The sequence below is a fragment of the Rhamphochromis sp. 'chilingali' genome (assembly GCF_963969265.1).
Source record: "Rhamphochromis sp. 'chilingali' genome assembly, chromosome: 1".
In the NCBI taxonomy this organism is placed as follows: domain Eukaryota; kingdom Metazoa; phylum Chordata; class Actinopteri; order Cichliformes; family Cichlidae; genus Rhamphochromis; species Rhamphochromis sp. 'chilingali'.
Window position 1 is genome coordinate 2,684,007 of NC_137929.1, and position 25,088 is coordinate 2,709,094.

General features: G+C 42.0%; 1 protein-coding gene across 3 annotated transcripts in view; it reads left to right on the forward strand.

The window, feature by feature from the left end:
* The first annotated feature begins 711 nt into the window (after positions 1 to 711).
* The window catches only part of LOC308397796 (uncharacterized protein), a 39,984-nt gene continuing 15,607 nt past the window's right edge, over positions 712 to 25,088 (forward strand). For all 3 annotated transcript variants that reach the window (XM_080883916.1, XM_080883917.1, XM_080883918.1), the window contains exons 1-3: positions 712 to 783; positions 11,628 to 11,733; positions 18,368 to 19,468. In XM_080883916.1, the coding sequence (XP_080740042.1) occupies positions 11,716 to 11,733; positions 18,368 to 19,468 (1,119 nt within the window). In that variant the 5' untranslated portion in view covers positions 712 to 783; positions 11,628 to 11,715. The remainder of the gene's footprint in view (positions 784 to 11,627; positions 11,734 to 18,367; positions 19,469 to 25,088) is intronic.

The window sequence follows — 25,088 nt, forward strand, 5'->3', positions numbered from 1 at the left end:
ACCTGCTTTTACAGGTCGGTACACGGTGCTCGCACCGAAAATGTTGTTTATTGTCACCATGGTTACCCACGTTAATGTGAATGGGAGAGTTAAGGCGGTCCGCCAAAGTTATTTATATGTAAACACGGGAGAAAACCAGAGGAGTGTCCCGCGCGACCGCACCGCGAGCCCGCTCGTTAGGTGGAGCGCTCGTGAAGCAGAGTCAGTGCGCTCCTATGCTCTGTGCAAACGTGTTGTAATGCTCCAATCAAATCAGTTCTGTGAGATGTGAATGTTAATAGTTCTGTTAAAGTGACTGAGTAGATTAGCTAGTGTAACACAAGCACTCTGAGCAACTCTGTGTAGCTAACAGAGGCATTCATGGGTTGATTCAACAAGCTGTGTTTCATGATGCACTAAATAGTGATTTTGCCAGTAAATTACTGGAGGGAACAAATGTAATGTATTTACCAATGCTGTTATTGAATAGAACTGTTTAGCCAGTAAGACACTGCAGAAGACAATGTGATGTGTTTATTGATATGATAAAAGGATGTAGCTGTTATGGAAAGAAGTGTGAACTTGAGAAACTGAACCAGTTAAAAAGAGTATATTTCACTGATGTTGTGAAATAAGTAAATGTAATTGATGTGAATGAGGAACCAGCTGAACAGTATATTGAAAGCTCATGTTTAGTGTTTTATAGCATTTATTTGTGTGAAATAAATCAGACTCAGACACGTTCTGGAGGAAAGCAGAGACGCATCGTGTCTTCCTTACTCTGCTCTTCACCTGCTTTTACAGGTAACATATTTGTCATCGAGGTCTTCATCCTTGGGACCCGTAACATAGTAACTTCTTCATTGTTATACTTCTATAGTTTTCCCATTTTGTGAGCTGTGGATGTGGAAAGTGTCTCAGTGACACATCCACATGAAAACGGCGTTACCTTTGTTCATTTGCACGTCAAATGAACGAGCTGTTTGGACTTTAACGTCACAGCTGATGCTTCGATACTCGAACTCAAGAGTTCAGCTTCCACTCAGAGGTACAAGTACACACAGCAAAGATAAACGTGTACACAAGGTGGAACCCACAAGTGCACAGCTCCAACCAGAGATGGGCAGTAATCCCATTACTTTTTTCAAGAAACGAGTAAAGTGAGGGATTACTATTGCAAAAAAGGTAATTAGATTACTGTTACTTTCCCGTAAGCACGCTGCGTTACTGCGTTACTAAAACCGCAGCTGTGTGCAGATGAACAATGGATAATCTATCGAGTGTGGAGAGAGTGTGAGCGTGCAGCGTTTAAAGCGTGGAAGCACTGACCTTACTTTGAGTTTGACTCTGTAAAAAGTGACAAAAACATTAGCGTCCGCTGTTCACTGCGTGGGAAGACAACATGCTCACTCACTATGTGTTAATGGGCATGCTTATTTATAACTTTGATAAAATGTCATAAAAATAATTCCATGCCAGCTCACCATTGGTGATCAGGTAGTTTCTGTTCCAGTTCCAGTCCCATAAATCATGAAGCTTGCTGCCAGAAAAGCTTCAAATCTCCTTTGAAAGCTGTTTGTGGTCTTGATTGTGGGAGCTTCAGTTGTCTGACTCCAGCTGCAACACAGTGCTCACTGATATCATTTGCAAAAACCCCAGTGTGACAATATTTATCAGTGAAGCAGAAATCAGGAAGTGACGACTTTTCTTTGAACATTTGCTGAGGCTAAGCTGTGCTTTCTACCACAGTTGGGAATTTCCTGGTTTACAACAAATTATTGTGTCAACACCGCATAAGATTTCAAACTACAGGAAAATCACTGGAGTTATAAGAGGCAGACAACGACACACACACACCACATGCATGCTGTTGCTATTTATTGTGGATTAACCTGTCAAGGGCCAGAACAAAATAATTCTGCCTCAAATACAGGAAATCATAGCTTTCCTGTATTTCCTCCATTGTTGGCATGCTGGTTAGTGCTGTTGCTCCACAGTAAGAAGGTCCTGGGCTAAATTATCCATGAATGTAAACGGCTGTGTGTTTCTATCTGATAGACTGGTGAGCTGTCCAGGGTGTACCCTGCCTGGTAACCTATCACTTCAGGGTTATTTCCCAGCCCTGCTGCAACCAGGATAGAGATAGGAGGATGGTAGTTGTTGTAGACCCATTCAATTTCAATTGAAGGATTAAAATGTTCCAGGAGCTCAACTTACTCCATCTGAACATGTTTCAATCGTGTTTTATGAACACAACATGCAGCTTTACTGAATATGAAAAGGTTGTGTTGATTTAACTCAGTTGTTTAAGTTTCTGCCAAAGCAAAACCTTTGTGTGCAACCAGTGTCCACTATTGAATCAAGTCAATCCAACATGTTTTTGTCAGTGCAAAAGGAGTTACGGTGCCTGTATTCCTGCACAATATTGTCCCGGGAGGGAGAAAAACTTTCTGGTGAAGTTTTGGTTGATTTTTGGGTTTTGCTTGACACTAGGTTGATTTTATCAGTGAGGTTTGGATTGTTTTCTTTCTCTAAGAGAGAGAAAGATGGTTTTATGCTTGGACATGTTTGCAATGGGCCCCAGTATTTGTTACTTTATTAGTATTTTATTGGTTGCGTTTGTTTGTGCTTTTGTTACAGTGCACTGAGATAAGAACATCTGAGAGGTGTGATCCACCGGTGGTGATATTTTGGTATTTTGTGAGTTCCCGATTTAACAAATCAGCTCTTTAATCCAGACCTGAGAGGTTGAACTTTAAAGCGCTATAAAATATTCTTACTGGAAACAGTGGCAAAGTGTTTTTCTCCATGATTATAATGGGCTTGGGAGAAATTCACTTATATGTGACACTGATCACATGAGAAGTCCTGAGTCCGATGCATGTGACATTGGTCTTGGGGCAGTGTTGATGAAAAAGGATGACAAGGGTCGTGAGTACGTTGTGGCTTTTGCTAGTCGCTCCCTTCACAAAGCTGAACTCCCCTACTGCACTTCAGAGAAGGAGTGCCTCGCTGTGATATGGGCTCTGGAACACTTCCGCCCATATGTTGAAGGTGTTCATGTTACTATCTTCACTGACCACAACAGTCTCAGGTGGCTCATGTCTCGTCAAAACCCAACGGGCCGACTCGCCCGCTGGTCACTTCGTTTGCAGGACTTTGATTTCACAATAGTGCACAAACCTGGTGCACAGAACAAAGTTCCCGACGCACTGTCACGCAACCCTTTGCCTCTGACCTGTGACAGGCCGACTGATCTTTTACCAGATCATGCTGTCATGGGCAGCCTGGACATTCGTACTCTGCCCCCCGTCATTCTGGCTGACCGTTCACAATTCAGACAGCTGCAGTTAGACGATCATGTCACAGGTCCACTCCTCAGAGACATTGAAGCAGACTCTCTGAACAGCTCGGACAATGCCACCTTGTTACAGTATGTTGTGTATGACTCTCTTTTGTATCACAGAGAACCCAATTCCACATGTGCTTTGCACCCTTTGAAAGAGCTGAAACTGTTTGCCCCTACTTCCATGAAAGGCACCTTGCTGGACTATTACCATGACCACCCCACAGCAGGTCACTTGGGTGTTTCTAAGACATTGGCTAGACTGCGTTTTAGGTTTTTCTGGCCCAAAATGGCAGCTGATGTGAAACGCTATGTGATTTCATGCTCAGTGTGCCAACTCACCAAGCCAAGTCAGAAAAAAGCAGCCGGTCTTATGGTTCCCATTGTCCCCCAGAAACCCTGGCAGTATGTGGGTGTGGATTTTGTTGGGCCACTTCCCCGCACCCCCACTGGTAATGCTTATTTGATTGTGTTTGTTGACTATTTGACTAAATGGGTTTAAGCCAGTGCTGTCAAAGAAGCTACATCTCAGGTAGCAGCTGGTAAATTCGTCACTGACATTTTTGCTAGGCATGGTACACCCACTTACCTCATTTCTGACAGAGGGTCTCCTTTTGTGAGTGAGCTTTTTGAACATGTTGTTTCTGCCTTAGGCTCGGTGCACAGACTCACTACGGCATATCACCCTCAGACAAATGCTACTGAACGCGTCAACCGGACTCTGAAAACTGCAATCCGCGCTTATGTAGGTGATAAGCACACATCATGGGACAAGTTTCTCCCTCAGATTTGCTTTGCTCTGCACACCGCCCCCCATGACAGTACAGGTATGACTCCTGCCATGATGCTTTATGGTCGTGAGTTAGACACCCCGCTTGACCTTATCACTCAGCCTTCTACAGCAGGTGTTGATGAACCGGGTGTGCCTTACCCTGAGACTCTGAGAGCCTCCCTGCAGGAAGCTCACGACCACGCCAAAGCAGCTTTGGACTATAGCCATGACAGACAAAAACATTACTATGACTTGAGACATCGACATGCCACGTTTCGTGTTGGTGACCTTGTGAGAGTTAAGACGCTCAGTCTAACTTTACTGCTAAACTTGCACCACTGTTTCAGGGACCATTGTGTGTATCTCAGAGACTCAGTGATGTTAATTACAGGCTCACTTGGGTGGACTCCGGTGTGGATGCAGGTGTTTATCATGTTGTGAACATGCAACCGTTCCATACCTGGGACTCTCGTGTGTATCTCAGAGACTCAGTGATGTTAATTACAGGCTCACTTGGGTGGACTCCGGTGTGGATGCAGGTGTTTATCATGTTGTGAACATGCAACCGTTCCATACCTGGGACTCTCTCACTTCCAAAGAACATTCTGTTTCATTGCCTGCTGAGAGAGAGACCGCAGAGGGTCTGAACTCTGACTCTCAGGCCCACCCTGGCCCCCCTGCAGACACTGACATTGACTCTGAGCCATTCCCCTTTGATTTACCGGACATTGACTCTTCTTCTGGTGTGGGCGCTGTTCCAGAGAGTGTTTCACCCAGATCTGTCCAGCACCCAGCTGCTGGTGGACATTACAATCTCAGGCCCAGACGTTGCCCCAGAGTTACGTCTGGCTGGAGCAACAAAAGATGGACTAATGATTTTCACACAACCAGGCTTGATCTGAAGTGAAATGTTTTGGTTAAACCTGTTTGATGCTGTCTTGTTGCATTGCTACTTTGAGTCATGATATGTAGATGTTTCTGTTTGGTTCATTCTTGGCATTTACTTAGAAAAAAAAGAGAACAAAAGAAAAAAGTGAAAAAAACTGTACATATTCGTCTTATTTTCACCAATTTCATTTTTAAATGGTCTTTTGCCCTGTGTGTGTGCACCAATCTTAGCTGTAACCTCTATGTATAGGGTACTGTTTGGTGTGGTGTGTGCTTTTTCAGCTGTGTACGGCTGAGGACAGCCTTTTTCTCACCAGGGGGGGACTATATAACAGTTGCTATTGTAATGCAGTGTATCACCACATGGCGGCGCCTCTTGTCTCACGACTGGTGTCACCCCCTTTTTGTTCTTCTTTGCACTCCTCCTGTAATGGATGCTCCCGTGTGTACGCGGACTAGTGTGCTCTTTAGTAATGTGTGGTAGAGGTAGCACTTTTATTTTTGATATTGTAAATAAATGAGTACTTTTTGGAAAGTCAGAAGCTGTTGCTCATTCGCTATCCACCTCCACACCTCCGCGGCTGGCTTCACCTCCACTGCACGTTACAATATGTTGATTTTTTTCGCCTACTCATATCATAATTTTTTTACTCCTGGTTCTGTATGTTCATGTTCTGTTCTTTTGTAAACTTCATCTGTTTGTATGTTGTATACTCATTGTGTTTCAATAAAGTTCGATTTAAAAAAAGGTACGTTCTAAACGAAGCTTCAGACGTCACTGATCACGTGACTCTGGCCAAACGAACCAAGCTTCGACACGGTGCTTCTGAAGCAGCGCGTTGATCTTTCTGACACACGCACCGGAGCGTCAGCTTCAAGCTGGCCATCACTACGTCTCACATCTAAAGGTGTCAAGGTAACTTTGAACTGAGTTCAGTCAATCTGGAGTTTTTCCAAGTTTTCTGTTGCTCTCTGTGAGAGAAGAGCGTTAAAGGCGGGGCTCTCCAGAGTCCAGCAAAACAGGAAACCACAGCTGGGTGTGTGTAAGTGTGCAAACCAATAGAATGCATCGTGGTGGGGGGGCATCACGGGCATTGGCAAGAAAAAAATAAAATAATCGGTCGTACCCATGCTTCCCCGACGTCATGCCAGCGCATATTGGGAAATTCGTAGGCACCGATCGGTTTTCTATCAGCCATTTGCTGGGAGTAAGGGCGCCCTCCGTTTGCGAGGTGCGCCTGCTGCTGGCGGCACAGGGAGGAGAGGGCGGGGCGGCGGGGAGTCTCTGGCTGGCTGGAGCGGCATCTAATAACCAACTCGCAAAACAAAATAAAAACAACACAACAAACAGATATTATGATACAGACTTATAATCTGCACCGATGTTTTTTCTAAATTCTATAAAGTGAGCGCGAGAGCCCTCGGTGCACCTGCGAGCTGCTGAAGTCAAAGTAAACTTTATTGTCATTTCCGCTACAGACAGTCCAGCATATAGAGAGACGAGACGACGAGGCTGCAGTTACAGCGGTGCAAGTACACAAACAATAAATATAAGAAGAGTAACGGTGTGTTCACACCGAACGCGATGGACGCGAATAAAACGCCCCAAACGCCCCTAATTTGACGCGTGCACATTCGCGTCTCAACGCGTGTCCAAGAAAAATCCATCGTCAACCGGAAATGTGGGAGGAATGTGGGAGGAAGTTGTGCCAGACATCTTTGCAAGATGGCAGCTGTCGAGCTAGCGCTTGAAGAGAGACTCTCCCTTCTCTATGTACTGTGGAGAGCAGAGCAGCAGCGTAAAAGACGTCCTCGCCGTACCTGGGTCCATCAGGTCCTCCAGAGGCGTGAGCAGTTTGGTGAGTTTCACCATTTGCTCCAGGAGCTGCGCCTGGATGACGGCCGATTCCAGCGCTATCACCGTCGGCCAGTTTGAGGACCTGCTTTCCCTCGTCGGTCCCAGAATCGCCCGCCTAGACACCAACTACAGGCGCTCAATCCCACCTGCAAACCGCCTGTCCGTCTGCCTGAGGTTAGTAAAAGTATTTAATACGGTAGTTCTTTAATGATACCTGTGCTAATATATGCTAAACCATCCATTTATACACTGCTAACATGGATGTGCTATGCTAACAGTGAATGCTGTCGGTGTTTACTGAAAGCAAACTGTGGTACAGAGACGACTGTTTATAATATTTCTAGTGATACTCAGAAGGTCTCATCAAGTCCCGATTTAATTCGATTTATGCTGTTATCAGTGTTTGAATGATAGCATGGCTGTGGTGTCACATCAATGTATGCGCTCGGTGTTTGCTGATATCAAACTGTAGCATTAGGACCACTGAGTTAACCTTGTAGTGATACTCACTCCTTTATATTTAGACCTGGTTTAATTCTGGGATAGTTGAATGTTTGTATATAATCCCTGCAGCTGTCAGACTCTATAGCAGGGGTCACCAGCCTTTATTAAAACAGAGTTAGATAAAACTGAACAGTTTGGTTCATCTTTAGTTACATGGTTCTATCTTGATAAGCTATGTCTTATCACAGATTAATTTTTCAAAAATATTAATGATTTAAGCAAGGAAAGGGCTACATGTCAACATACAGCTCTTTATTTCTATTAATGTCTCACTTCATTCCTACCTGATTGACATGTTTAGGAATTATGAGTGATTGGCTCACTGTAGTTGTGAAAGTTGCTACCAATCAAATTATGATATGTTAAAGTTAAAACAAAACAACTGTTTTAGATATTATCTAATATACATTTTGTAATTATCCTTATAATTACAAAATGTTTTATGTAAGATTTAAGTTTTGTGATTTAAATCTGACATCACAAAAGTATTTTGGAATTTGAATAATGTATTTTGTAACTGCAGCACACATAATACTGATTTTGAACAATTTTGTCCAGGTTCCTTGTCACCGCGGACTCCTTCAGCACCAAGCGTTCAGTTACAGAGTCGGTGTGTCCACGGTGAGCCAGATCACCCCCCAGGCAGCGGCGTCCATCTGGGACTGTCTAGTGGACGACTTCATGGCTGTGCCTTCACCTGGAGACTGGCGGTCCATCACAGAGGGATTCCAGGAGCGCTGGAACTTTCCTCTGTGCTGTGCAGCTCTGGATGGGAAGCACATCCAGACAAAGGCACCCCATATATCATATAGGAGACACACACATTGATATACACTAAATATTTATTTCATTTCTTTTTTGTGGTGCCCAAATTGATGCACCTGCTTGATTTTGTTTGAACAATTATTGCACACTTTCTGTAAATCCAGTAAACTTCTTTTCACTTCTCAAATATCACTGTGTGTGTCTCCTGTATGATATTTAACTGACATTTTTTATTGTAACAACCAACGATTTATACAGGAAAATAATGTCTATTAACAAGGTTGCCCAAACTTTTGCATCCCACTGTATTAGTATATTTTGTCATTAGTAGAATTTATTTCATATTATACTATGTGTCAAGTCGTGTGCCAACATTTGCTGTGTAGTAGAACTGAGACATCAGTCATTATAAAAATTTATTTGAAATAATATTAAAATTCTCAAACAGAAAAACATTAAACATAAATATATAAAATATAAGAATTTACAGAGAGACAGGAATAAAAAGGACCAGCTGCTCTCCAGAGCAGGAACAAGGCTGAGGAGGAAATGCTCCATTGGAGACTGGTGTGAACTCTTCAGGGACTCCAGGATGGCCAGCTCCACCGCCGATGGACCGTCCTGGGACCCGTCCCTCATCTGCCTCGGAGCCGTCCTCCTCTGTGGGCCTGTAAAACAGCACAAAACACAAAGAAATGAGAAGGCTGCTACTAGATTTTAATTTCAACATTGAAAAAAACAAAAACAGGATATAATCAGATTGGTTTTAGATATTTAGTAAAGGTGATCACAAGGCAATCCCACCGACTAAAAAGGTATCAGTGCTTGCTGTACATATCTGTGGGTGCAGCAGCAGGAGCTCAGGGACTGGGGATGCTCTGCTGCAGAATCAGTTGGTTCTATCAATACAGTATTAAATGTTAACAGGTTGGATATAATAATCGTAGAGTAGACAGTGGTCCCTCATTTATTGCAGCAGGGGTTCTCAGAATAACTAGCCCCTGGCCACGCACTTTATACACTTTTTTCCACACACACACATGAACATTGGTCACAGTTCTCACAATTGATTCTCAAAGTGCAAACCTTTGTAGATTGCAAAACGTAAAAGTATTATTATGCCGCGGTTTGTCTTCATCTGCCCGCCACTTTCGTGCACCTTTTTCCCTCGCGGTGCAGGTGTCTATTTCCGAATGAGGGTCTTAGTTATGGGTGTTTTTGTGCTGTTTTTTCTATTGGACGCGATGGTTATCAAAACCAAACATGATAAATTTGGCAAGCGCAGGAGACACGACACGGAGCAGATTTGTCAATCAGGCTGCAGAATGCAATGCTGTACGGTGCAATAAAAAAATCAGCGAAAAAGCGAAGCAGTGACGGATGAGCGGGACCACTGTGTGCTGTTTATTAATAAAAAATATATATTCCTATATGACAACATTCATAAAAGCAGAACGGTATTTGTACGTCAGTGGGAAAATAGCAGTGGCTTGCTAGCTTTTGTGCGGCTTCCCCGGGTCAGTGAAAACTTTCAAAAGAGAAATGAATGAACTTACCAGGTTGCCCGATCTCTTCACATATCTTCCTCCAAGCTCGGTCCTTTTTATTCCTGTCTCGGTACAGAAAGCAGCTGGTGTCGTACAGCTCCGAGTTGTTTGCTACGCGTTGATTAGCCTTCCCTCCATTGAAGTATGAAGGGATTTGGCTGGATCTGCCCCTTTGACCTAGGTCACAGCCACGTCACCAGGCTCCTGATTGGTTGTCGCAGCGCGATTTGACGCTGGAGTTCAGCTTTTTCCAACTCGAGCGGTAGACGCGAAACGCGTATGCACAAAATGCAACACAAAAACTCACGCGCGTGGTTTTATTCGCGCGTCAAACGCGCCAGACGCGCTACACTGACGCGCGTTTCACGCGTTTTCGCGACGCAAATCTGCTTCCGAATTTTCGCGGGACCCGCAATCGCGCGTCATCGCGCCTTTCCATTGACTTTACATGTAAACCTGACGCTCTATTCGCGTCCATCGCGTTCGGTGTGAACACACCGTAAGAAAATAAATCTACACTTTAGGACTCGGGGTAAAGGATCAATAACAATTTAAATTTATAATTTACAGTTTGATGATTTAAAGTCTCACACAACCCGTCAAAAGGGGCGGGGCCGGCTGCTTCCAAGTAGAGCACATTTCATTTATAATGATGTAAATCCAAGCCCATCATGGATTCACGATCTGAATCCTGGGTTGTGTGAAATCCCAGAAATCAACCTTAGACAAAGTGAATCTGTGAACTAAGGTGTAGGTCTGTTAGGTTAATTGTGCTGATCCTCGGGTTGGGGGATTTGTGTTTGTACTGGAGCGCAAAATTCAAACCAATGGAAGATGGACAATAAAAGTTCAAAGCCATCAGGTGCTCAGGTTAGAAAAAAGAGAAAAGATGCAGGTAAGCAGACGTGTGATTGGATAATGGCAGGTCATCCTGAACCAATCAGACTAAACTCCAAACAATACATTATGTTACAGATTTTAATATTAATTAGTCATTGTTACTTGTTGATTTGTCCTTTTCTCATTGTGTGACGAATTATGACGACTGTTTGGTAGCTGTTATTGTCTCTCTCTCTCTCTTCATGTGTGTTTCTCTGGTGAAACAATAGTTTTGTGTTAATGTTAGGGCTGCACGATTTTGCATAAAATGAGAATCACGATTTTTTGGCTTAGAATTGAGATCATGATTCTCTCATAACAATAAATAAACATAAAACAACAAATGTCTCACGTTTTGTTGTTGCAGCAAAATGTTGTCCTGCTTGAAATTCCGTCTCCACCGTTGCTCGACGCTGCGTGTACAGAGCAGGTAGTGCAACAATAGAAAAATAGTTGCGGGACGGCACTGTGTAGCGTTTGTCTAGGGTGTTGATCGTTTTCCTAAATCCCTCGTTTTGCACAGTGTTGATGGAGCCATATCTTTGGTCAGGTGATAAGTGATAGCCTCCGTAATGTCTTTGTGCCTGCGGGAGTTCGACGTGTATAGGGAAGCGCTGTATAAGGTTCCCGTTATTGATGTTTGGGTGGTTGACCGGGACGGATTTTCTCCTGTCACTTTCTCGTCATCCCTGACGTGCTCTCCGTTGTTGTTTCCCTGCTAATTTTAGCATCACACGGCACAGCTTCTGTATCACGTGGTATAAGGCTCCGCCCTTGTCATTTGTTGAGCAGGAAGAGTGAGCGCTTGTTTTCATGCAGAGTACGTCCCAGATCAAAATGCGGTACATTTGATCCCTGTTGTCTTTGCTTGATGATTGGTTTGAGTCTTGACAATCCACATTGCTGGCGTTGCATCTTTCAATGGCAGCAATGGCAGGTATCAGTGCTCAAACCTTTTGTGTTTGTTTCCAACAAGTTGCCCACCTCGGGAAACAAAAATGTGTTCTTTTACTTGTCAGATGAACATATGAGCCACTTTGACTCTTCAGTGCAGTGTGGAGCCTAACAAAGATCTGTTTTGTGTCCCAGCTGATCAGCAGGAGGAGGAGAGTCTGACGGAGCAGCAGAGGAACATTTTCAGCTACTTGGACTCAGCTCAGCCACTACAGAGGAAACAATGAGCTCAACACAGAAGGTGACAGACAGAGCAGGACCATATGACCAAAGATATTTATCACCATATACATTTGAACATTTGCCATAACGATGTAGCTGACGATAGAATTGACACCAGACAAAATACTTTACAGCTGCACAACTTTATTAAAAACCCATCAATGTATTTTCACTGAAACAAGCAGCTGTTGTTTATGTGCATTAAAGTTATATAAAAATGTAACAGTGCAAATGCAAATTCCTCGCTGACAGTTTAACCAAAAGGCGTTTCCAGTGGAAACTGGCCGACACATCCTGAGCATAACCATGTATAATATCCACTAAACTTCAGAAGAGGTTATACAGTCGTGGCCAAAAGGTTTGAGAATTGCATAAATATTGGAACCTGGAGAAGTTGCTGCTTAAGTTTTTATAATAGCATTTTGCCTGCACTCCAGAATGTTATGAGGAGTGATCAGATGAACTGCATCGTCCTTCTTTGCCATGAAAACGAACTTAATCCCCAAAAAGCCTTACCACTGCATTTCATTGCTGTCATCAAAGGACCTGCTGAGACCATTTCAGTGATCGTCTTCTTAACTCAGGTGAGAATGTTGGCGAGCACGAGGCTGGAGATCATCATGGCTGTATCCCGATTCAGGTTCTGCAGCTTTAAAGTCCTCAAGGGCCGCGTACTCAAAGACCGCTAAGGCCGAAGTGCGAGGCTCGTAGGCTCGTGAAATGGGACGTCTAGCCTCCGTCGCGCTGCCCAGGTTGCCTAGCAACCATGATACTAACAGCTGGAAACGTTTCATACAGCTTTGTTTGACAGAAATGAAGGAGAACATATTTAGTTCATTTGTTTCTACATGAGCTCTGTGTGATTTGATGAGTATCTGAGGCTGAGACCACAGGACTGTGAAACATGATTGTTGGGCTTCATTTCTGTGCTGAACAGTCGTTTAAGATTAGCTGTAAATAACAATTAGCTGATGTTGTTCATGAGACTAAAGTCATCTCACTGTGGTAATGTAAATATGATATGGCCAATATTATAGTTATTATATTAATCACTTCACTCACAGACAAGTATCTGTGACAGTGTGTATACAGATGTATCATATATAAGAGACAAATATTGTTCCTTCAGTATGTTGGTACTAAATGTGGCTGAATGCTTACATATATGTGTAAAAAGCAAATGTAGGAGCTGTGATAACTGTGTCTGATAGAATGAAGAGTAGACTGATATATGAAATATTCCTTTATTGGGTGAGAAAATCAGACCATGTCATAACTGCTTTAAGTCACACAGAATAGATATCAGAGCCTTAAACAGGCTGACTTCTGCTAAATGGGTCAAACTGGGCAGAAAGTCTACAAACACATAACATCCTTATAGAATATGATGTAACACTATAGATCAACTTAGCTCAGAATATATAAAGCATATAAACAGTTACAGCAATATGATGCAACAAACACAGCAGCTACTGATCCAAAATACTCAAAGCTTCATAGAACTGAAACCAACATTTATTTTTAGCTCCATCCTGCTGCTGATACAGACTTTAGGTTTCTGAACATTAAACTTGTTGCTGCCTTTCATAGTGTGTAACTTGAAGGCCCTGAGTACTTTCTCCCACACTGGAAACACTGGGATGATCACATTATTTGAACATTACCTAATAAGACTGATTCAGGACCAGAGATGGGCAGTAACGCGTTACTTGTAACCCAAGTAAGGGATTACTATTGCAAAAACGGTAATTAGATTACCGTTACTTTCCCGTAGGAATGCTGCGTTACTAAAACCGTGATTTCTTTGCGAGAATGTCTCACGACAGTGACGTAAGCGAGTGCGCCGTTAGTGACAACAGCTGTGTGGAGATCAACATTGGATCATATATCGATTGTGGGAGAGAGTATGAGCGTGCAGCGTTTAAAGCGTGGAAGTACTGACCTTACTTTGAGTTTGATTCCATAAGAAGTGACAAAAACATTAGCATCCATCGTGCGTGGGAAGAAAACTTCTTTTTACAGCGGAAAAAAAACCCTAAACTTCCAAGCAAGCACCAAGTGCGCAACGACGTAATGGGAAACTCACAGAGAAACTTGCGGATTCTTCCACTGACCGCGGCACACCTGCACCAGGGTAAACCTCCGCCTACCCAACTCCTGCTTTACAGGTGAAAATAGAGCAACAGGACCGCTGAGTCTTTGACTTTATTTATGTTCTGCTGTGTTTTACTTGCATCTATTTGAAAGACTGAGTGTAAACACAACAAATATTTTATTTTATGTGCTGGAATGTGCAGAAAATAGGTTTCAATGTTAAACTAATTTCTTCCAGTCAGAGAATGTTGCATATAATTAAATTTTTGCTTGATGCATAAACTTAAAAGATTAAAACTAATAAAACAAGTTTTAAAAAAAGAGACTTTTCCATTTGATTACATTTTATATGATGGATTATGTAGAATCGTGTTTTTAAAAAGTAACTAAGTAACTAAGTAATTAATTACTTTTGAAAATAAGTAATCAGTAAAGTAACGGGATTACTTTTTTGGGAAGTAATCAGTAATTAGTTACTGATTACTTTTTTCAAGTAACTTGACCAACACTGATTCAGGACAGACAGTTATGTTAAACTTTCCTAGCAGTCCTTCACAAACAGGGAACAGTCTGTCTATTCTCTCCATCTGTCAGCTGCTGCTGGCTCTTCCTCCTCCTCTTCCTCACACACTGCTGAGTTTGTCCTGGTGGATCATCAGGGCTGAAAAGCCTCACAGATGATGTGCAGCAGTGGCTCCCTCAGTCTGTCCTCACTCTGGACACTTGCAGTCGTCTCACATGGAAATCAAATGTGTGATAAGCTGCAGGATTCAAACACAAGTGTAACTTATAAACACATGTTCATACTTTTATTCCACAATCAGAGAGAAAGAAACAGAGAGAGAGTGCAGGACAGACAGACAGGTGACAGTCTCAGGTGTACACACTGCTACACAACAGCACCAGAGAAGCAGGATTTAGTGTTTGTGTTATTACGAGTGTAAACAAGAAGAGTTCCAGATGGTGCAGTGGACACATGTGTGACTGCTGTGATTAAAGCATCTTTCTTTCAGCTTAACGAGTGAACCGTCAGCTCGTTCAAACACACGTTAAAGTGCGTTTGGCTCGACACCACCGAACAGAGGCAGCAATATAACACAGCTAACATTAACAGTGCAGTGAATCCTGCTTGTGCCGTGATGTTCAGGACTGCAAACCGAGCAGCATCACTGACTTTCAGCTTGTTGTGTTTGTGGATATATGACTGACTTTAATTATCCACAAAATCATCACATTCTCTGTCAGATGAAGGTCGACTATTGAACGGCGTATATTTTAAAGGCTTTAAAACCAAGTTAACGCTGAAAGTACAAACATCACTAATGTCACATAACTCTGCCGACAAGGCATAGCTATGGCTATGAAATGCTCTTTGTGTATCACTTCTTCATTATGAAAGATGTCATTAATGCACTAGTAATGTCTCATCTGGAGTAGTGTTCAATCATTTGGTCAGCAGCTAATAAGACAGATCTTAACAGACTTCAGTTAGTCCAGAATAAGGCGTCCAGATTAGTGTGAAGATGTTCATACTATACTAATATTGATCAAATGCATAATAACCTTTCTTGGCTTCCTGTACAGGCTAAAATATTCTATGGCTTACTTGTAGTTCTAAAGAAAGCAATTCTGTTAAACACACCACATTTATTCTGCTCAGCTGCAGTATCCAGATGAAATACATCATCATATTACACAGTTTTCAACAAGCTGCAATTTAGTAAATGCTCGAGTTAAAAGTAACGTTTTGTAAAACTGTTACATTTAGAGCAACTTTTAAGTGGAATAAGTTGCCTTAAAAAATTAGAGAATTATTCAAAACTTCAATGAACACTTAAAAGCCGATTTACAGAGCTTTTAGTTGTTGTAAATATTGTAAGACATGATTTGTTTTTGAAATTTGTGTAATGTGCCTCAATGTTATTGATATTCATCATCAACATCATCAACTTTATTTATAAAGCACTTTAAAACAACCACAGCTGACACAAAGTGCTGTACATTGGAACTGTAAAATAAAATTACATGAGCTACAAATAAAACACAAATAAAAGAAGAGTGAAATCATTAATTAAATAACTACTTCAATTAAAAGAGAAACTAAGTCTCACTGAGGTTAAAAGCCAAGGAATAAAAGTGGGTTTTAAGACGTGATTTAAAAGTGGACAGTGAAGGGGCCTCTCTAACGTGCATGGGCAAATCATTCCATAACTTTGGAGCCACAATAGAGAAGGCCCCGCCCCCTCTGAGCTTCCTCCTGGATCTCGGTACCTCCAGGAGCAGCTGGTCAGCTGACCTGAGAGACCCACAGGGTGTGTGGAGATGAAGAAGCTCAGAGAGGTAAGGCGGGGCAAGACTGTGAAGGCATTTAAAAACAAACATAAGAATTTTAAAATGAACTCTAAAAGACACAGGCAGCCAGTGCAGAGAGGCCAGCACGGGGGTTATATGCTCTCTTTTTTGAGTCCCTGTTAGGAGTCGTGCAGCCGCATTTTGAACCAGCTGCAGACGTGAGAGCAACGACTGACTGACCCCCACATAAAGTGAGTTACAGTCGTCCAGGCGGGAAGAAATAAAAGCATGGATCACTGTTTCAAGGTGCTGCCTCGAAAGAAAAGATTTTACTCTTGCCAGTCGCCTTAAATGATAAAAACTGGACTTCACCACTGCTCTGATTTGGTTGTCCAATTTAAAATCACTGTCCAACTTAAAACCAAGGTCAGTAACAACAGATTTAAAGTAGACTTCCAGGGATCCTAAAACAATAGAGGAGGACTCACAGGGACCACTGGGTCCAAACACCAACAGCTCTGTTTTCTTTTCATTAAAATTTAAAAAGTTTAGAGCCAAACAAGCTTTAATGTCATCTAGACATGTCAAGGGAGGTTTTATGGAGATGCCATCCTTGTGTTTTAGTGGCAAATAAAGTTGGCAGTCATCGGCATAACAATGAAATGAGATCCCATGCCTTCTAAGGATAGAACCCAGAGGCAATGGATACAGTGAAAAGAGCAGTGGCCCTAAAATTGAGCCCTGTGGGACGCCGCATGACAGAGGAGCAGAAGACGATTCGTAACCGAGAAGGCTGACAGAGAAATATTATTATTATTGATTGCTTATATTTGAACAATTGTGAAACCTCACTGTGGATGTAAGAGTGAAATTATGTGGATATCTTGAATCCACTTTATTGTGTAATATTTTATGTGAGTATTTGACGGAAGACGAGCAACATCTGTTGTGGAAGCTAACGGGGTTCCTTTAGAATAAACAAACATAGGATTTATTATCACTGAATAATTCTGTATAAATCTATACAAATTATAGAAATATGTAATAGGAAACAACAAAATAATCTAAATTATAAAATAGTGTGTGTGTGTGTGTGTGTGTGTGTGTGTGTGTGTGTGTGTGTGTGTGTGTGCATGATTTTAGTGTTTGAACAGTCATGAATTATCTTTAACCCTTTAGAGCCGATCGGAGCGGGAACGCTCTGTTATGCGTAACTATTTTTAAATCCCGGTAGCACTGCAACCACGTAAGCTAGCGCAAAAGTTTTTTTTGCATATGAAACCGGAGTTGTACTTAAATCTGATGCCATCAGCTTGTCCTAGGTCACGGTTTCCTTCCACATAAAGCTTTGCAAAAACTGCATAAAAAGCGCTTGCAGGAACAAAAACATAATATTCCAGAAACACGCTTTACCGATAAGATCAGCTGTTCAAAACACTTCCTACGTTGGAATAGACGTCAGCGCGAACTTTTGCATTTCCGCCATTACCTGCCCGAAACCGGAAGTGACGTCATTTTCGCAGAAATGTAGTCTTTTTTGCGATCAGGGCCTCAGGGCCTATACTGCTCTTTTTAAAAGTTATCTTTGACTTTATGACTTTCTGTGTCGTTTCTGGGATGCTTAGGACTCATATTGCACTGCTGGAAATAGTTTATTTTGATGCATATGCTGCTTTTTTGCAAATTTGCAGTATAATATTTATTTTCGTTTTTCCTGCAGTGTATAAAAATTGGTGTATTTCAAAAATAAAACTATGAAGACACTCAAAATAAATTTCCTGTGGTGGGAAACTATTTTGTGCAACTTTTTTGTATTTACAGTTTTGAGGGATAAGCCTCTTAAATTTCTCTAACTACAAATATGTTAAAAAATCAAAAACGATTTTCAATTTTTTTGTAGTTTATTGCACTTTTTTGCAATTTATGTAATTACTATGCACTTAATGAATACATATTATTAAAATCTGGGCTATAATGGTTGTATTGATGTATAGCAACTTGAAATGCTCCCAAAAATGGCTCCACAGCATGTAAAAATATAATATAAGCTCTGGCGGACTTGGTTCTATGGTAGGTCTTAAAGGGTTAACAGCAGGTTGGATGTAATGTGTTAGAACTACCAGCAGGTGGGGATAAGAGACCTTTAAGGTGTTTGGTGCCACGCTCCACCTTCAGGTTTAAAACTAGTGTTAATGGAGTTTGAAGGTTGAGTTTGTTCCACGACTGCATTTCACTCACTGCCTCTGTTTGTATCTCTGTCACTGCAGGACCAACATGGAGCCAGAAGTCAGCACTCTCAGGAGGCCGACAAACCTCACAGAAGAAAGGGAGAGAAAAAACACACCTGTGACGAGTGTGGGATGGGTTTTACTGTGAGGGCTTCACTAAAACAGCATCAGGTCATCCACACTGGAGAGAGACCGTTCAGCTGTGACTTGTGTGGAAAGTCTTTTTCCTTGAAGGGTTCCCTAACAAGACACCAACTCATCCACAGTGGAGTTAAAGCGTACAGCTGTGATCAATGTGGCAGAGCTTTTACTGACAGTAGCCACTTACAGAGGCATCTAGTTACCCACTCTGGAATTAAGGCATACAGCTGTGACGAGTGTGGGAAGGGTTTTACTGAGAAGGGTTACCTAAAACAGCATCAGGTCATCCACACTGGAGAGAGACCGTTCAGCTGTGACTTGTGTGGAAAGTCTTTTTCCTTGAAGGGTTACCTAAAAACACACCAACTCATCCACAGTGGAGTTAAAGTGCACAGCTGTGATCAGTGTGGCAGAGCTTTTACTCACAGTAGCAGCTTACAGAGGCATCTAGTTACCCACTCTGGAATTAAGGCATACAGCTGTGACGAGTGTGGGATGGAGTTTACTCTGAAGGCTTCACTAAAACAGCATCAGGTCATCCACACTGGAGAGAGACCGTTCAGCTGTGAACAGTGTGGAAAGTCTTTTTCCTTGAAGGGTTACCTAAAAACACACCAACTCATCCACAGTGGAGTTAAAGTGCACAGCTGTCATCAATGTGGCAGAGCTTTTACTCAAAGTAGCAGTTTACAGAGGCATCTAGTTACCCACTCTGGAATTAAGGCATACAGCTGTGACATCTGTGGAAAAACTTTCAGCCAGAGAGGGAGCCGAAATGAACACCTACGCATTCACACCGGACATGATGTGTACTGCTGTGAACAGTGTGGCAAACAGTTTACAACAGACGCAGTCTTACAACGACACATGTTTACCCACACTGAGGAGAGACCTTATCAATGTGACCTGTGTGAGAAGACTTTTAAATCTCCACATCACCTGAGACGACACCAACAGATCCACACCAGAAAGAGACTCTACAAGTGCAGCTACTGTAAGGTATGTATTTATTAGGGGTGCAACGACAAACAAAATTCACGGTTCGGTTCGGTTCGATACTTTGGTGTCACGGTTCGATATTTTTTCGATACAAAAAATGTTCATGCCTTTTTAATTTGTCATTTATTAAACTTGTAAATATATATTTTAACTCAAAAGTACAGTTTTTAAATTTAATGTTGCTGAAACAAAAGTAATTTAAAAAATAAATATATCTCAGGGCTCTCAAAATTTCAAAATCCCTGGTAGCCCTTCGGGCAGGGACTCTTCAGTTTTTGGTAGCCCAAAATAAATGTAAGTAGCCCGAATAAAAAAGAAAGCAATTTTTTGATTGATGTTTTGTTTCCTTTACAATATTGTTGAAAAAATTGTTGAAAAACAAATTACAACATTGTATAAAAATTACAATCATCAACTCAAATACTTGGTTCTAATTGAACAGAAATTTCTATGAACTTGTAAGAACTGTGTAGGACATGAATCAGTCTGTGTCAGATCCTGAATTTGAAATTTCCACTGAAGTCACGGGTAAGAACAAGTGGAACCAAGATCAAGGCCATTTGCTTTTTGAACTTTGCAAAGACTGCTAAATTGTGCCAGTGGTAGTTCACTCTTTGCAACATAGTACGCTGTTCTAAACAGATTTTTTCAGGTTTATTTTTAGTATGTTATTTGCAATTGGTGTTTGTTCTGGGAAAGATATTGCAGACTGAGCAATAATGCATTTCTTGCATTTCTCATGGGTTCTAATGGGGGCCTTTCTTAGAATGACTGGTCCCAGTAACAAAGGCGCTTGTTGACTCAGCAATTGAAAGAAAACCAACGACACACCCGGCAGAACATTATGTTATTTACACGGGTCCACATAAGTGGTCCGGATGTGCGCATTCGCTGTCAAAATAAAAGACGCGCACCAGATAAGAAGTTGCAACGCGCGTTTGCGTCCATATAAAAGGCAGTGTTTTTGTCCGCTAGAGTGGGATTTTCACGGCACATTCCACACCACATCTCTGTGCGTTCATCATTTGTTTGAAGCTAGCTCACCTCCTGCAACCACTTTTCCGAGAATACGTGCTTCTTTTGTGGTTCGGACTCCTTCTGACATTTCTTTGGAGGTGGAGGAACATCACAGTAATTGCTTAAAGGAGCTTCTTCGACATCTTTAAGAGTTCTAAACAAATGTCTGTCCTCCTCCAGAAAATCTTATGTATGCAAACACACGTTGCAACTTCATATCTTGTGCGCTTTTTTTTTTTTTTTTTTTTTTTTGACAGCGAATGCACACCTGCGGACCACTTATGTGCAGCCCCGGTTATGTAGCTCATCATATTGCAGCCACAGAAATTCTTTTGTCCATGAAACCATAAAGCTGCACTTTCTTTTTGCCTTATAGTCTGGTTTGTCATAACTTTTCCGTTTTGTGGTAAGCTTTTCTTTGGCTGTCACTTCTTCACCCTGACCTGTCTTATTTGGCTCAGCAGAACTAAAATATATATCCTGCTGCTTTTACACACACACACACACACACATAACGCTCAGTGATTATCTGCGCGATCAACCTCTCACATGTTTAAGCTGCGGGAGATTTCACTTGTCATGTTTGCATAGTAAGCTAACGATTGATAAGATGATGTCAGAGGAATTGGTGCACAAATTATCATCACTCACAGATCAGTACTGTCGCTCTCTATACACAGTTCGTGCGATTGCAAAGTGAAAGCAAAAAACAAGCGCAAATTCAAACGCGATTTCGATATGTCACATATTGACAGTGGCTCACCGATGCCAATGACATAATTACCCAGCTACATTTCCGAAAGAATGCAAAAGCATTGACATATATTTTTCCTTCCTACAATAGCCCGACGGGCAGGGAAGAGATAGATTTTGGTAGCCCGACTGGAAAAATCGCTAGCCCCAGGACATCGGACTAGCAATTTTGCAAGCCCTGTATCTGATTGAGGAGTCACTCATCTTTGGAAAAGAGAGTTTATTACAGAGAAATGGCTCTTTCCAAAATAAAAGCTATACTATACGCTTCTTCTGGGCTATATTCTCAGCAGCATATTGTAGCGGGTCAGGGCTGTTCGGGATTCTGTTTGTACAGTTATGTTTTGTTTATGTTGCCATAGTGACGGGTGACGCCCTCTCACTGCGACGGTGTGTCCTTCCGGGGTCAGAGGGCGCCCTGTGTGTTGTTGTTGCTGTGCGGTTGCCGCGCTGAGCAGTTAGCTAGCGGCAGTGTTCTTCGGCAGATGTCAATAAACGGCTGTGCTCCCTGGCTAGCTCACGGGAAGCAAGACCAAACGACACCTCCGTCTCCTCCTTGTCTGAGCTCGCCACATTGGTGTCAGAAGTGGGATGATGGTGGCACCCCATGTTCTGACCCGAGTGACTTTCCCCCCGCCGGTCGTGACCGGCTGGTGCGCCAAAAGAAGGCACCTGGACATTTGCAGGACTTTGTGTGGGGTAATGGGGTCGTCGGGGACGACTGACCCCTTAGGTTGGGGCTATGTAGCGGGTCAGGGCTGGTCGGGGTTCTGTTTGTACAGTTATGTTTTGTTTATGTTGCCATAGTGACGGGTGACGCCCTCTCGCTGCGATGGTGTGTCCTTCCGGGGTCAGAGGGCGCCCTGTGTGTTGTTGTTGCTGTGCGGTTGCCGCGCTGAGCAGTTAGCTAGCGGCAGTGTTCTTCTGCAGATGTTAATAAACGGCTGTGCTCCCTGGCTAGCTCACGGGAAGCAAGACCAAACGACACCTCAGTCTCCTCCTTGTCTGAGCTCGCCACAATATTAAACATATCAGGTCCCCATAAGGAAAATCATGTGCTAACGGCTGTCTAAATGACTCGGGTAAAGTTTGTAGCATGCATGCTTGTTGTTTTTGTCTGCTTCCACTTGTCTTTGCACTAGGATGATGTCGGCGTAAATGTGCAGTCATATTCGTTGTGTTCCCACTAGTGCTGTCAGCGTTAATCTCGTTGAAATGATGTTAACACCACAACACGGCAAATCTCCGTTAACGAGCTACCCCTGATCGCCCCGTGCGTGGGGCTAGACGGCCAACACGTTAACGAGCCAACTGCGCTAACACACTAGTTCCCACCCATGTAATTGAGCATTGCGTGGCACATCCAACATACTGTTTTACTTTAGTCCATGACACGCTTACCTTCAGGGTCATACGTCACATGAAAACCAAAATAGTTCCAAACGCCAGATCTTTTATTTATTTATTTTTTTTGTCCCGTTGGGTCTTTAGCCATCAGAATTGTTGTCTTAAGGCCAAGAAAAATGCCAAGCGGATTTATTTTACCAAGTGGATCATCATGGCCTTGCCATATTGGTCCATTTGATTGACCTTTATTATAAATTAGAGATGGCACGATACCACTTTTTTATGTCCGATACCGATATCATAAATTTGGATATCTGCCGATACTGATATGAATCCGATATAGTGTTTTTTAATCAACAAAACTGTTTTTTAAATATCTTGCTGCATTTTGAAAGTCTGCAAGTTCATAATCAAGTTTAAAACAACAACTACACTAAAACTATTCTGTTATACCTGTATACAAAAAAAATATTTCATAGTTCAGCAATACTGATCAATCTAATAGGCAAGGCAAGTTTATTTGTATAGCACAATTCAACAACAAGGTGATTCAAAGTGCTTTACAGAGACATTAGAAACAGAAACAAATAAAAAGCATGATTTAAAATTGATTAAAACAAGCAAATAAACTAACTAACTAATTAACAAACAAACAAACAAAACAGTATATAAAATCAAAACAGATAAAATCAGAACAGTAGATAAAATCAGTAGTTAAATGTAAGTTTTGAAATTTAAGCTTAAAAGTGTGGATTTGGTGCTTTATTCAAATGCAGCTGAGAACAGGTGAGTCTTCAACCTGGATTTAAATAAACTGAGTGTTTCAGCTGATCTGAGGCTTTCTGGGAGTTTGTTCCAGATTTAAGGAGCATAAAAGCTGAATGCAGCTTCTCCGTGTCTGGTTCTGACTCTGGGAACTGATAAAAGACCGGATCCAGATGACCTGAGGGATCTGGAAGGTTCATACTGGGTCAGGGGGTCATTGATGTATTTTGGTCCTAAACCATTCAGAGCTTTATAGGCCAGCATCAGAACTTTAAAGTCTATCCTCTGACGGACAGGCAGCCAGTGTAAAGACCTCAGAGCTGGACTGATGTGGTCCACTTTTTTGGTCTTAGTGAGGACTCGAGCAGCAGAGTTCTGAATGAGCTGTAGTTGTCTGACTGATGTTTTAGGTAGACCTGTAAAGATGCTGTTACAGTAATCAAGCCTACTAAAGATGAATGCATGGACTAGTTTTTCCAGGTCCTGTTGAGACATCAGATCTTTTATCCTTGATATATTCTTGAGGTGATAGTAAGCTGACTTTGTTATTGTCTTAATGTGTTTTTCTAAGTTTAGGTCTGCATCCATCACTACACCCAAATTTCTCGCCTGGTTTGTGGTTTTTAGATGTATAGATTGAAGTTCTCTGGTGACCTGTAATCGTTTTTCTTTGGCGCCAAAGACTATTACCTCAGTTTTGTTTTTGTTTAGCTGGAGAAAATTGTGGCACAACCAGTCATTGATTTCCTCAATGCATTTACCAAGAGCCTGTACAGGGCCTCGGTCTCCTGGTGACATTGTGATATATATTTGTGTGTCATCTGCATAGCTGTGATAGTTTATTTTGTTGTTGTTTATAATCTGTGCCAGTGGGAGCATGTAAATGTTAAACAGAAGGGGTCCCAAGATGGAACCTTGGGGAACTCCACATGTGATACTTGTCTGCGCAGATGTGAAGTTACCTATTGATACAAAGTATTTCCTGTTTTCTAAGTATGTTTTGAACCAGTTTAGTACAGTTCCTGAAAGACCTGCCCAGTTCTCCAGTCGTTTGAGTAATATGTTGTGGTCAACTGTATCAAATGCTGCACTGAGATCCAGTAAAACTAGGACTGACATTTTTCCACTGTCTGTATTCAGACATATGTCATTAAACACTTTGGTCAGAGCGGTTTCAGTGCTGTGGTTCTGTCTAAAACCTGACTGGAAGGCATCGTAGCAGTTATTCTGTTTTAAGAAGTAACTGAGCTGTTGAGAAACTGCTTTTTCAATGATCTTACTTAAAAACGGGAGATTTGAGATCGGCCTGTAGTTGTTCATTTGTGTCTTGTCAAGATTGTCCTTTTTCAGTATAGGTTTGATTACAGCAGTTTTTAGTGATTCTGGAAACACACCAGATAATAAAGAAAAGTTGACGATCTGTAACAGGTGTGACTCTAAAGTCTTTGAGACCTTTTTGAAAAAACTTGTTGGCAGGACATCTAAACAGCAGGAGGAGTTCAGTTGACCTAAGATGTCCTCCAGGTCTTTGCTGTTAATCGGGTGAAACTGTTTCATGGTGTTTAAACTGTTTTTTGGTGGACACAGTACATATCCTGGATCTGCTGTTGATGTACCAATTGCTTGTCTAATTTTTTGGATTTTTTCTGTGAAGAATTTGGCAAAGTCATTGCAGGCCATGGTCGAATGAAGTTCAGCTGCCACTGACACAGGAGGGTTTGTTAGCCTGTCAACTGTA